The 13545-nt window shown below is 39.9% G+C and overlaps 1 protein-coding gene across 1 annotated transcript in view; it reads left to right on the top strand.

The window, feature by feature from the left end:
• The window catches only part of LOC114655412 (sodium channel protein type 2 subunit alpha-like), a 278058-nt gene that overhangs the window by 105106 nt on the left and 159407 nt on the right, over window positions 1–13545 (top strand). The window contains exons 4-5 of the mRNA XM_051930912.1: window positions 564–651; window positions 9090–9218. Coding sequence (XP_051786872.1) covers window positions 564–651; window positions 9090–9218 — 217 coding nt within the window. The remainder of the gene's footprint in view (window positions 1–563; window positions 652–9089; window positions 9219–13545) is intronic.

Genomic DNA, 13545 nt, shown 5'->3' with positions numbered 1-13545 from the left:
CTGTACAAACTTGAAAAATACATGAGAAAGAAAATGAGCAGAAAAGCAGGTTATAACCCAAAATGCCTTGTTGATTCAGACAAGACTGCGCCCTTCACTGCAGTAATGAGTGCTTCTATTTCAGGCACCTATATAAATGGAGCTGGCCTCTTTTGTTCTGTGTTTCATTGATTCCTGGTGGAGCTTAAGGATGCTGGTTGTTTTCTCATCTATTTCTGGACTTCAGGTGCAATGGATTGCATATGTTTTCACTCCGGAGCCAGAAACGGAGAATGTTAATTGTTTTTTTTTCCCCTTTGTGTTTGTGTCCTTGTCCCAGTTTCCTGTCATATATAGCATGCAGTAATAATTTATAACTTTATTTAAGTCACTAAAAGGTATTATTTAAGAGAAGGGAAATCTATTACTGTATAACAACAATCCCGATACTAATAATGATATACTAAGAAATCAGCCTACAATAGAGTTTAGTTATCTGCTGGTTTAAGAATGGGGGAGCTGTGTTTTTATCAATCTGTTACTTGTTATTGCTTTTTGACTTTTTCCTTGACTCTTTATCACATTGTTCAGCATGCTAATCATGTTAACCATTTTGACCAACTGTGCGTTTATGACCTTGAGTAATCCCCCAGATTGGGCAAAGAATGTAGAGTAAGTACAGCAATTTTTTTCCTATGTACTGTAAGTTTATATAATTTGTGTGGGCAACCTGTCAACTTGACAGCATTGTGGGTGACGGTTCTACTGGCACAAACAAACCACAAGTGAATACTGCAGAAATTCTACTGATCAAGCTAGTGGTGGTTATTCTGATCTAGTATTTTCGTTCCATATGTTCAGATGAAATAATTGGATATATACAGTATAATAGGTGTATGTGTGTAGTGTAGCACAGTAAAGAGTTGCCAAGGGGTGTGGGGGCTTTGTGTTGGCACAATCAAGGACTTGACAGGAGCCGTGTGATGAGTGAGAAATCTGTACCGCACTATAAGAAACACAGAGCAGCACTTGAAGCTATGCAGAGGAGAGCAGCTGAGTGTATCCCAGGACTTCAGGACACATCCTACTGTGACATGTTTAGTCTGAGCAGATGAGACTCCATGAGGACCTAACCCAAGTCTTTAAAATCCTCATAGGTGATTGCTAAAGTAGATCTAGCAGAATTCTTTCAACTAAATGGTGAATCTTGAGGACAGTGGAAATCAGTGGGAACAGCATTTAGGACTGAAGCCAGGAAACGCTTCTTTAGGCAAAGAGGTGTGGGAATCTGGAACAAATAACCGACCTATGGAGTACCTTGAGAACTTTTAAGAAGTATCTGGGTGAGATATTGGGACGGTTTAGCTATGAGCTGAACAAACAAGCTTGGTCTCCTCTCGTTTGTCAAATGTCTTATGTTATACTGAAGAATGGGTAGCACCTCTGCATACAAATGGGGTAGACAGGGCTGACTGAGGGTCATAGAAATTTAGACAAGGCCTCCAGAATGGGATTCATCGGGACCACCAGAGCGCAAAAGAGTTTTTAGTGGGCTATTAGGAAGTCTGTATTATTTCTTCACGATAACTGAAGGCACCTGATCAGAATTGTAGAGTACAGATAGTCTGAAAGCTGCTATGGTTACTAGTGGCTTTAAAGAAAAAAGACCTCAGTGGTCTAGGGCCTGTGTAGAATGGCAGTGTTGGAAGCAGTCGTCCCTAACACTTCAAGCGATTCCAGGAAGAGTCTGCAGTTGCCAGTCGGGCAAATTTTACTGTCTAACGGGAAGATAAAGAAGACATAGAAATGGAGTCGTTAAGGGAAGGGAGCGACAGGGACAGCCCGTCTGATAAAGCAAAAGCTGTGCTAGTGAGGGTATTCTTTTAGCCTTTCCACTTGATACTTTTTTACCTTTTCTTGAGTCCTTTTCTTTATAAAATGGCTTTTTCTAAAGTAAGCTTGTTTGCCACCTTTACTGAAGTCACCCCAGGATTTGCTCACTTAACTCTCTCTATAATGTACATAAAGTACTGTACAGTATATACTATTTTATAAATGCTGGTGGTCTCAAAAAGATGTTCAATTGTTTCATCATGCATTAGGAATGACATTTTACTGTTAAATCAGAACTATGCGCAGTAGCTGCTTGAGGCCATACAGGGTGTCATGCCACTAAACTCTACACCAGCAACAGAGACTAAAATAACATGTCGAACATATTTAAATTCAATTAACAAATAAAGGAATTTAATGTGTTTAAAAAAAAAAATCAGATTACACCTAAATAATCATCATGATGATGTTGTTGTGGTATTCTTTTGGCAAATACAGCAAGAATGTCAGGATACTGTTTTGCATTTGGGAATGGAACGCCATGAAACTCGTAATAACTTCACATTCCATGCACAAACCTCTAACACCGATCAGCCACAACATTAAAATCCCCTGCCTAATATTGTGCCACCAAAACAGCTTTGACCCAACGTGGAGGTGGGATTACATCAGGGATCAGCTCTGAGCCCTTTCCTATTTGCAATAGTGATGGACAGGTTGACAGATGAAATTAGACAGGAGTCCACGTGGACTATGATGTTTACTGATGACATTGTTGTCTGTAGTGAGGGTAGGGAGCAGGTTGAGGAGACCATGGAGAGGTGGAGATATGAGAGGAGAGGAATGAAGCTCAGTAGGAACAAGACAGAATACATGTGTGTGAATGAGAGGGAGGTCAGTGGAATGGTGAGGATGCAGGGAGTAGAGTTGGCGAAGGTGGAGGAGTTTAAAAACTTGGGATCAACAGCACAGAGTAATGGGGAGTGTGGAAGAGAAGTGAAAAAGAGAGTGCAGGCAGGGTGGAATGGGTGGAGAAGAGTGTCAGGAGTGATTTGTGACAGACAGGTATCAGCAAGAGTGAAAGGGAAGATCTACAGGACGGTAGTGAGACCAGCTATGTTATATGGATTGGAGACGGTGGCACTGACCAGAAAGCAGGAGACGGAGCAGGATATGTCAGAGTTAAAGATGCTAAGATTTGCATTGGGTGTGACGAGGATGGACAGGATTAGAAATGAGGACATTAGAGGGTCAGATCATGTTGGACGGTTTGGAGAGAAACTCAATAGATTTGAGATTGCATTGGTTTGGACATGTGCAGAGGACAGATGCTGAGTATATTGGGAGAAGGATTCTAGGAATGGAGCTGCCAGGTAAGTGGATTAGAGGAATGCCTAAGAGGTTTATAGATGTGGTGAGAGAAGACATGCAGGTGATGGGTGTGACAGAGCAAGATGCAGAGGACAGGAAGATATGGAAACAGATGATCTGCTGTGCAACCCCTAATGGGAGTAGCCGAAATAAGAAGAAGAAAACAGCTTTGACCCATCGGGGCATAGACTCTTCAAGACCTCTGGAAGGTGTCCCATGGAATCTGGCGCCAAGACATTAGTAGCAGATACTTTAAGTCCTGTAAGTTTTGAGGTGGGGCCTTCATGGATCAGACCTGTTTTTCCAGCACATCCTACAGATTCTTGATTTGATTGAGATCTGTGGCATTTGGAGGCCAAGTCAACACTTGAATTGTTTATCAAGTCCCTCAAACCATTCCTTAACAACTCTGCAGTATCTCAGGGCACATTATCCTGCTGAAAGAGGCCACTGCCCATCAGGAAATATCATTGCCATGAAGGGGTGTACGTGGTATGCATCAGTTTTTAAGTAGGTAGTACGTTTCACATCCACATGAATGCCAGGACTCATGGTTCTCCAGCAGAGCATCACCCAGAGCATCACACTGCCTCCTCCAGATTGCCTTCTTTCCATAGTACACCCTGCTGCCACCACTTCCCCAGATAAATGATGCACACAAACCCAGCCATCCACTTAATCTACAAAAATACTTGATTCATCAGACCAGGGCACCTTCTTCCATTGCTACATGATCCAGTTCTTATGCTCTCATGCCAATTGTAGGTGCTTTTGGTGGTGGACGGGGCTCTCTGACCAGTCTGCAGCTATGCAGACCCATATGCATCTATGTGTTCTTGACACCTTTCTCTTTTTAAAATTTTCAGCAGTCTGTGCTACAGTAGTTCTTCTGTAGGATTGAACCAGAGAGCCTAGCTTTTGCTTCCCACGTGCATCAGTGAGCCTTGGGTGCTCACAACCCTGTTGCTGGTTCACTTGTTGTCCTTCCTTGGACCACTTTGGTAGATACTAAGCACTGCATACCAGGAACACCCCACAAGACCTGCCATTGTGGAGATGCTCTGACCCAGCTGTGAGCCCCTTGTCATAGTCGTTCAGATCCTTATGCTTGCCCAACACATCACCTTCAAGAATTGACTGCTCACTTGCTTCCGGATATACCCCACCTCTTGATAGTTGCCTTTGTAACAAGATAATCAATGTTCTTTACTTCATCTGTCAGTGGGTTTGACGTTGTGGCTGATCGATGTATTTGTGTGTTAAGAGTTTCATTGTGGAAGACACCATTTGCTCCTCCCTGCCCGTAAAAATACATCAGTACTCAGGGCTACTCATAAACCCAGGGCCATTCCCAAGCATCACATATAACTTTGAGCTTACATGTGTAAGAACAGCTGAAAAACAAATTCACAGATGAGTTCTGGGATGTAAATTCAATGGAGAATTCAAATGAGAATAACCGCCAGTGGCTCAATTTAGAACAAAGAGCACAATTACAAGAGAAGGAGTGAATGATTTTGAAATCCATGCAGAAGGCGAAAAGTCCAAAACATGAAGCAGAGATCAAATCCATACACAGAAACAAATGCAAACTAATTAGAACTCATAAAAGTCAGCTGAGTCCTGGAAGACTTAGGAATGGAGCGTATTTAAATAAATAAAGCATCACATAAAAAAATCTAGGAGGCACATTTCCCAGGTAATTGAAAAACGGAGACTTGACTGATCCATTCATCAGATTAAGAGCCATGGCCAAAGATATTCAGAGTTTGAGAGTCAGGACAAAAGAAATATAAATGGAATATCTGAGGGCACGGCGTGACTAGCGGAACTGACGAGGATTAGTTTGCTGTTGGTCGGAGAGAGGAGCCTCATTGTTAATTGGTCATTCTCTTCATCTTGAAGCAGGAAATGTGTCCTTGAAATCCTTTGAGGCAAAATACTACATTTTTCTGAAGTTAGAAAAACACAAAGCGAAACTGATTTAAAAAGATTTGCCAGTATTTGTGACGATTATGGGCACTTGAGCTCTTAATATGTGTCAAAGGGTGGAATTAGCATGGAACAAAAATTGTGTGGACAGTAGGGGGCGTAGCAACACCCCAAACTCCAGGCACCATTGCAAAGACACGATTTCTGGACTGTTTATTAACACAATTACCTTTAGAAGGTTTCTTTCTTCTCCACTACGTGTTACAATAAACTTTCTCCTTCAACTTTTCTCTTCCCAGCAAGCTTTGTCCTTCCTTTTCCTCTGACAGTTTTCAAGTTTTAAATTGGCCTTTTGTTTTTCCTACATGCAGTTTCTCAATGCTAGAATCTCCGGTCATGAAAAACCAGTAATTCGATCTTAATAAGAGTAATATTTTTTATGAGAGAGTAATAAATACTCCTCATCAGCTTTCACTTTGAAGAGCTTCCTCCTAACATAAAAGTGATATTTGGCATGTGGATAAAACAAGGTATCAGTTGCTAAAACAGAAAAATAAAATGACACCCATAATGAAATATAATGGATACCCTGGATGTTTCGAAGCAGAATTTGTATTGTTTGCTTTTTAGCCAGGCCTAGAAGCAAATCATGGATTATTTCTCAGACTGAAGCTTTTGTCTGCTCTTAGCAGAATTTGCTTCTAAGGATTTTAAAGATAATTTACTAAGCCGTGAACATCTTTTTGAGAGACTCTGTATTTATGTTATGTATCTAACGCATGTGATTATAAATATTTAAAAGTGTGATTAATAAGTGAATTGATAATTAATTGCAGACTTTTTTAAGATCTGTATTTAAAGTGTATGAACTGTATGTACTGTATGTATGTATGTATATATAATATATATATGAGAGAGAGAGAGAGAGGGTGAGTCAAAATGATGTTAAAACTAATGGTACTGCTATGTATATACTTATATACAATTTTGTGGACAATGTATGTGCCACATATGGTACGTGTGTTGAACATGATGACGAACAGGTTGATACATTCCTGTATATCATCTTCACATATGTTTTGTGAATAAATTGTTTATGCAATTCAAATGTTAACATAATTTTGACTCACCCTATATACTGAGATATATATATATATATATATATATATATATATATATATATATATATATATATATATATATACACACAAAAGCACACCCTATGCTCTTTGTGTTAGTGCTAGCCCCACCTGCAGCAGCAGTAGCCATCCATCTTATGTTAACCACCGGTAGGCTAGAAATATACAAAGAGTGGACAAAATAACAGAAGCAGTACATTAAAAAAGGAGCTTAACTTCAAAGTAACCAAATCACAATTCTAAATGCAGCTGCATACGTGAGTCTTGTTAGGTTTATGGCCGGTTACCTGCAATGTATTTGTCAGCTATAAAACAGGCCCGGTAATCAGCACTTTGATAAGTGAAAGGAACATGAGGCAACTAGCAGATTTCCAAAGAAGCCAAATAGTTGGTGCCCAAAGTTCAGGTGCTTTGGTCACAAAAACTGCACAATTATATCATGTATCAAGGGGAACAGTCTTCAAAATAATGACAGCATATGACAAATGTGGATACACTGCACCGACAGAAAGAAATAGTAATCGCAAGTAGAAGCCCACTAACATGATGCCGCAGAGACCCACCCTCTGTGACCCACACAAAAAACCGTACATCCTGAGATTCACAAAACTGCAGTTTATGGCAGGCCTGCCATTCATAGCTCCTTGTGTTGTATCCAAGGTCAGCTCACAGAGACGGCAACATGGTATAAGGAGTACAAAACCATGACCCACTGTTCACACTTTTTTTCTCCATCCAGATAAGATAACAAATGAAACGAAAGAAAAAGTATGCCTTCAACCCACAATGTCTGTTGCCATGTCTTAAATATGGAGATCTTACCTTTTGTAACGGTATGGACAAAGGTCTCGTCATCAGGTTTCACGGTTATACCACACATCTGAATAATGACCAAGGAGTATGGGCCATTTTATAGGACCAGCTGCACCTTACGGTACAAACACTTCCGTCATGATGTTCCCCCTGTTTCAGGATAATAAATTCCCTATACACACTGCTAAACTACTTCAAGAGTGGGCTTATGAGTGCCAGAACTTAACCACCTTCCATGGCCTGCTCAATCACCAGATCTAAACATCACTGAAGTTGTCATCAAAGTAGACTACATTTCCTTTATCCTGCACCACACTGCAGTATCTCACTTCACACAGTTCAGGATTTATAGGGCAGCATTCTATGTACTACAGCTGTTCCGAAGACCCTGCTCATTATCGATATAGACCCAACTCTTAGGTATGGGAGACATGGGCAGTTGCTTAGTGTGGGTACCCACACCAAACAATTTGGAGTTGGTCAGTCCATTAGAGGCAATGTTTATGAAAGTTTAGTGGCACGCACTCCGTATACCAAAGGGCGCATACTCTGTAAAGTCCATGTTATGAACACAGAGGGGCACCAATTATGTAACTGAAGGTGTGTGTCCTCCAGACACTGAGGACCCCTTAGGCAAGGGTTATCAAAGTCTAGTAATATTGTTTGTGTGCCATTCATGAAAGTTAAGAGGCATGCACTCCTGTAAATTCTGCAGAATGTTCACAGAGGGGCACCATTTAATGTAACTGAAGGGGTGCGTGGTTTCAACACTGAGGAGGGATCTCCCTCTGGTTATCAAAGTCTAATTGGGCTTCAAGCAGCACTGTTTATAGTGTTTGCTGTTAGTTGTTTTGTTATTTTGAACATCCCTGTATATACAGTAGATACAAGTACAAATTTTGGCTCCAGCCATGTTGCTACACTCTCAGTGTATATGCCTAAATCATAGATTGTTTATTTTGATGAGGAAGTCAACTATTGGCTTTCAAAAACCTTATTATTTATTGTTTCCTAAGAGCCTGGCCTGATAGGGTTAGTCCCATTGTATGCTGTCAAACCTAAAACGTTCAGTATTTGGAGTAGATGGGTGTAAAGTCCCCAAAGGCCAGTGTTGCCTGGTCACTACTAAAGTTTGATATTGACCTTTGACCCCAGAAATGAGCCACAGAATTAGTAGTCGTTCAGGTAGGGGGATGCACACTTAAAGAGGCGGTCTCATTTAGATGAGGTTAAGTCCCGACTTAATTAACTAATTACACTTCTTATACTCTGAAAGCTTTACAGAGACAGTGGGAGCCACTCCAGCCTCCACCACTGTTTAACATCCACTTGGATGGATGGATGGCTGCCTTTATTGCTCCAGTGTGGTCACCAAATATTAGCTGTGAGGTGGTGAAATGGTGAGAGAGACAGAGGATGATTAGGGGGCCAGAGTGGATGGGGCTGTTGTGGGTAATTAAGCCAGGACATCATCACGGAACACCCTACTCTTTTCAAAAAATGCCCAGGGATCTTTTATGACCACAGAGAGTCAGAACCTCTTGTTTTATTTCTCATCTGAAAGGCATTGTTTCAGCACATTGTCCCCTGTCACTGCACTGGGGCACCCACTTCTGGCCTTGCCAACCCTTCTTCTACCAGCAACACAAGCAATTAGCTTCAGGTGGATCATCTCTACTAAAGTGCAGGTGGTATGGCTACTGCTTGCTTACTGTGTGGACAGTCATGTAATCTACTCTCACTCTCTGAAGGATACTGCATGAACATTATTTTGATAAAGATGGAGAAGCATAAGCATGTCTGTATGTACAGGTGGAAATGTTTTTTTTTTTTTTTTTTTTTGTTTCTTTAATCTGAAAGTCAAATGTTTGTCTGTTTTGGATTATTTGGGCACAGGCTTCTGGGCAGTTCCAGCAGGCGGCGCTCTGACACTATAGGCTAAGGAATGCAATACCTGGTTGTGCAAAACTCATATTCATCTGCAACTGTGTTTTTGTTTTCATATGCTTCAATTTTCCCTAGGTACACATTCACTGGAATTTACACATTTGAATCCCTTATAAAAATTCTCGCAAGAGGCTTCTGTATAGATAAATTTACCTTCTTGCGTGACCCATGGAACTGGTTGGATTTCAGTGTTATTGTTATGGCGTAAGTATCTTGAATTCCTAAACTTCTTTACCTGTTTAAGCTTTGCTCCCATTGTTTGATGATTCCCCTAAAGAACTGTTAAAATGTAACTATAAATAAAAATATGGGAGATGTATTCATACTAAATAAGACTGCATGACAACTCATGGAATGGTCAGTCCCCACGGACTAAACAGGAGTGTGTTTTAGTGGTATGAACACAACAACACCAGGTTTATTGACCAGTGACTGAAACAAGAGGCTGGGACTCCATATTTAAAATCACATTAACAATGAAAAACATTGCATTTCTACACTTGTTTCCAAAAGTGCTGCTGTAGCACCATTTAATTCCAGAGAACAGGTCAACCAAAATGACAGCATACACTAAGAATAACTTTCAGAGAACCGCCATATTTATTTCTGCAAGGACTAGAACTTTTTTTATACTTGAAATCAAAGAGATAAGAGTTGTTGACCTTGAACCCTATACCTCCTAGTCCAAATATTTTCCTTTAGTAGCCTTCGTCAGATTTTAATTTCTACGGATGGCTTAATAGACTGCCTGGAGTGCTGGCTCTGTTTAACTTTGGAGTGTTGTCTCGCCACGCAACCCGCTTCAAGGTACACGTTAGTTATTGTAAGAACAATAGGGGCCAGGAGGTGAACGGCAAAGCCCCACCATGAAGTCAGACATGCAAGAGTCGAAAACGAGAAGGTCAAATTAAAGCAACCACTAAGTTAAAGGGGATTGTGGCAAGAATAGTGAAGAATACAAATCCAACATCAGAATATCGAAAATGAATCCTTCAGTTTTGTTATTTGTAACTAGGCTCCTGCAGGGCACGAGGTGGTCTTTTGGTTATCTGCTGTGAGATTATTCTGAGATTCCTGAGGGCTGAATTTATACACTCCGGCTACTGCGTAATCAATGTGATTAGATGGGTCATAAATGACTTCTGCACGGTATATAATAAATGTAAAAAAATATATATATATATAAATGCTGGTCATTTGCATGGAGCACTAGATAACGCACACATCTAGATTCCTTGTAAAAAAAAATTCTAAAAACAGTGAAATAAAATACATATAAATGATCCAAAATAAAATAAATACAGTAAATAATAAACCATCTCTTAAAAAATGCCACAGACTGGAGATGTGTTACTTCTTTATTTAAACTTTAAGACCCCTTTCTTCTGACATTTTCCTTCAATACTTTAACCTTCTATAGTAATTTGGCTAATTTTTGCGATGGTGACCAGAGCTGGGTCTATAACATCATTCACCAGAATATGGATACTTTTAGGACTGCGACAAATCAGATGACATTATCGTGACCTGGAAATCTTACTCTTTTCATTACCAGCTGGAAACTTCTGCTTTAAACATCGCAGCCTTAATCTGAGTGCGACTTGAACACAGTAGCCAGTGTTATTTATCTAAAAATCATACCTTGCCTGTTCTTTCCTTTAACAGAAGCATGGGGGCATTTATAACAGAATTAAATATTAGCAAGTTTCAATAAAGATGGAAATGACAGCTACACCCTTGAGTGGGATCCCCAATTACTCTTAACATGACTGTCAGCCAAGACCCAATCTGAGGACCATATTAAGCTACCCAGCCCATTAGTAGGCATAGAGGACAAGGAATTATGACCCACACCTATAATTTCTTATACGCTGGCAGTATTTGCATTCCATAGTCTTACTACAAATAAGTTCTAACATCTTATGCACATTGGGATCTGCTTATTGTAGTGTGCACTAGCAGTCCTCAATATCATAGGATATCGTGGACTGATCAATGTCAGTCTTACCACATATCCTTTTAATGGAATGACGATTTGAGAACATATAAATAATTAGTATGCTTGAGTCTTGAAAGGCTTTCTATAAATAATTGATGGATATCAGCTCAGCTGCTGCTTTTTTAAGAGAAGTACATCATTTTCTGACAATGTTTTAATTAAAAATCATGAAAATAATTTGGAAGGAGCAGAGATATCTTTCTCCCTATTAATTTTTGTTTTCCACACATTAAGAAGAACTTTGGAAATATTACTGATGGCACAGTGATTCATGTCCTAGAGCTGCTGTATCGCATCTTTAGGGCCTTTGTTTCAAATCCTGGCCAAGTCACTGTCTGTGAGGAGTTTCTCCCAATGAGTTCTCTGTGAATGCTCTGGTTTGTTGCATATTGCAAAGACATTTGTATTATGTTGATTGGCAACTGTAAATTGGCAGAATCAGAATCATTTCTTATGATGGAATGGCATCTCAACAAGGCCAACTACACGATGTTGCTGGTGTGCGCTTTGGGTCCGCATGGCTTTGCAATGCATTAATACATATAGAAAATGAATGAATTGAGAGAACTATCACCATAAATATGATTACTGCCAGAGCGGTTAGGAACATTGGGTTTGTAAAATAAAAATATGGGAGATGTATTCATATTAAATAAGACTGCATGACAACTTGTGCAATGGTCAGTTCCCACGGACTAAACAGGAGTGTTTTAGAGTGGTATGAACACAACAGCACTAGGTTAATTGACAGTGACTGAAACAAGAGACTGGGACTCCATATTTAAAATCACATTAAGAATGAAAAAAATTGGATTTCTACACTTGTTTCCAAAAGTGCTGCTGTAGCACCATTTAATCCCAGAGAATAGGTCAACCAAAATGACAGCATACACTAAGAATAACTTTCAGAGGACCACCATATTTATTTCTGCAAGGACTAGAACTTTTCTTATACTTGAAATCAAAGAGATAAGAGTTGTTGACCTTGAACCCTATACCTCTTAGTCCAAATATTTTCCTTTTGTAGCTTGCCTCATATTTTAATTTCTACGGATGGCTTAATAGACTACCTGGAGTGCTGGCTCTGTTTAACTTTGGAGTGTTGTCTCGCCACGCAACCCGCTTTAAGGTACACGTTAGTTATTGTAAGAGCGATAGGGACCAGGAGGTGAATGGCAAAGCCCCCCCATGAAGTCAAACATGCAAGAGTCGAAAACGAGAAGGCCAACTATGGTGGTATGTTTGTAGCAATATTGCCTACATGGTCTAATAAATAAAATTATTTCAATTATTTATTCATACATGCAGTAATTTTTCAAATCCAATTATTCAGTTCAGTTCTGTTTAATTTTTGTATAGTGCTGCTCAATTTGTAAAGGCTCAGAGCACAAACTTTACAAATTAGTAATTACATAATGCGCATGCCTAAAAGTGTAAACACACAGTAAAGTGAAGCAATTCAATACTGACATGTACACAGCCAAATACAATAAATACAGTAAATACAAATAGATGAATACAATCATTAATCTAAGGCTCATTTGATAATGAAAGAGAGGAAGACACAAACTCCAGTCAGCAGTATCTCGGGGGGATCCGTGGTTAGTTATAACACAAAGTCAAATGATGAAGTCAGATATAGTCACCAGGGCTCGCTGCTCGCTGCCCACCTACTCCTTGGCATTGTACAGCTTTTGAGGAAGGACGCAAATTTAAACGCAGAATTGTTTAAATTATTAACAAGTTGCAGCAGTTACATTTTAGTCACCATCATAATCCACCCCCTTGAGATGCAGTCCACTTGTCCCAGCTCTTTTTCCGTTCCTGGAAACATTTCCAGTGTTCCTCTTTTGCTACCGTGTCTAGAGCCTCCTGCAATTTTTTTTCTGGTATCTTCCACAGTAGCAGACTTTCCTTAAGTCTCAATTTTAATTTTGCGAACAAAAAAGAAATCACAGAATGTGAGGTCTGGTGAATACAGGGAGTGCAAAGCAGCAACCGCATTGTGTTTGGTCAAAACCTCTTTAACTGACAATGCGGTGTCTGCAGATGAGCTGTCATGGTGCAGCGGTGTGTACAGGTCTGCTGTCTTTGTGCAAAATGTGCCACTGCTAGACATTTTTCTCCTGATGTTTTCCCACAGACCCCTCAGAACTTCAGGGTAATGTTGCTGATTAACAGTCTGTTCATGGGGTAACTCTTTATTAACAAGTCCATCAATATGCAAAAAATGCAACCATCGGTGTTTTGATGTTCAGTATGACGTGATTGTTTTCAAAACTTTTATTCAGCTTCGGGGAAAAAAAAATTGCCATGATTGTAGAACAAATGTCAGAAATAAGCACTCGATCAACTTCGCACAATGCCACTTGGCAGAATGATTAATAAGACTTTGGGCATACAACATCTTTGCAGCACAGTCAATAACTATGCCCTACTCCTGTGCTATTAATCAATTTTTTGGGTCCCCCTTCATAAGTATAAGCTGGGCAGTCTAATATGACAACAGAAACCGTTCAAACTTTATTCAAA

Source organism: Erpetoichthys calabaricus, chromosome 8, assembly GCF_900747795.2.
Source record: "Erpetoichthys calabaricus chromosome 8, fErpCal1.3, whole genome shotgun sequence".
Lineage (NCBI taxonomy): Eukaryota > Metazoa > Chordata > Cladistia > Polypteriformes > Polypteridae > Erpetoichthys > Erpetoichthys calabaricus.
Note: the sequence above shows the minus strand (reverse complement) of the source record. Positions and strands in the feature narration are given on the sequence as shown.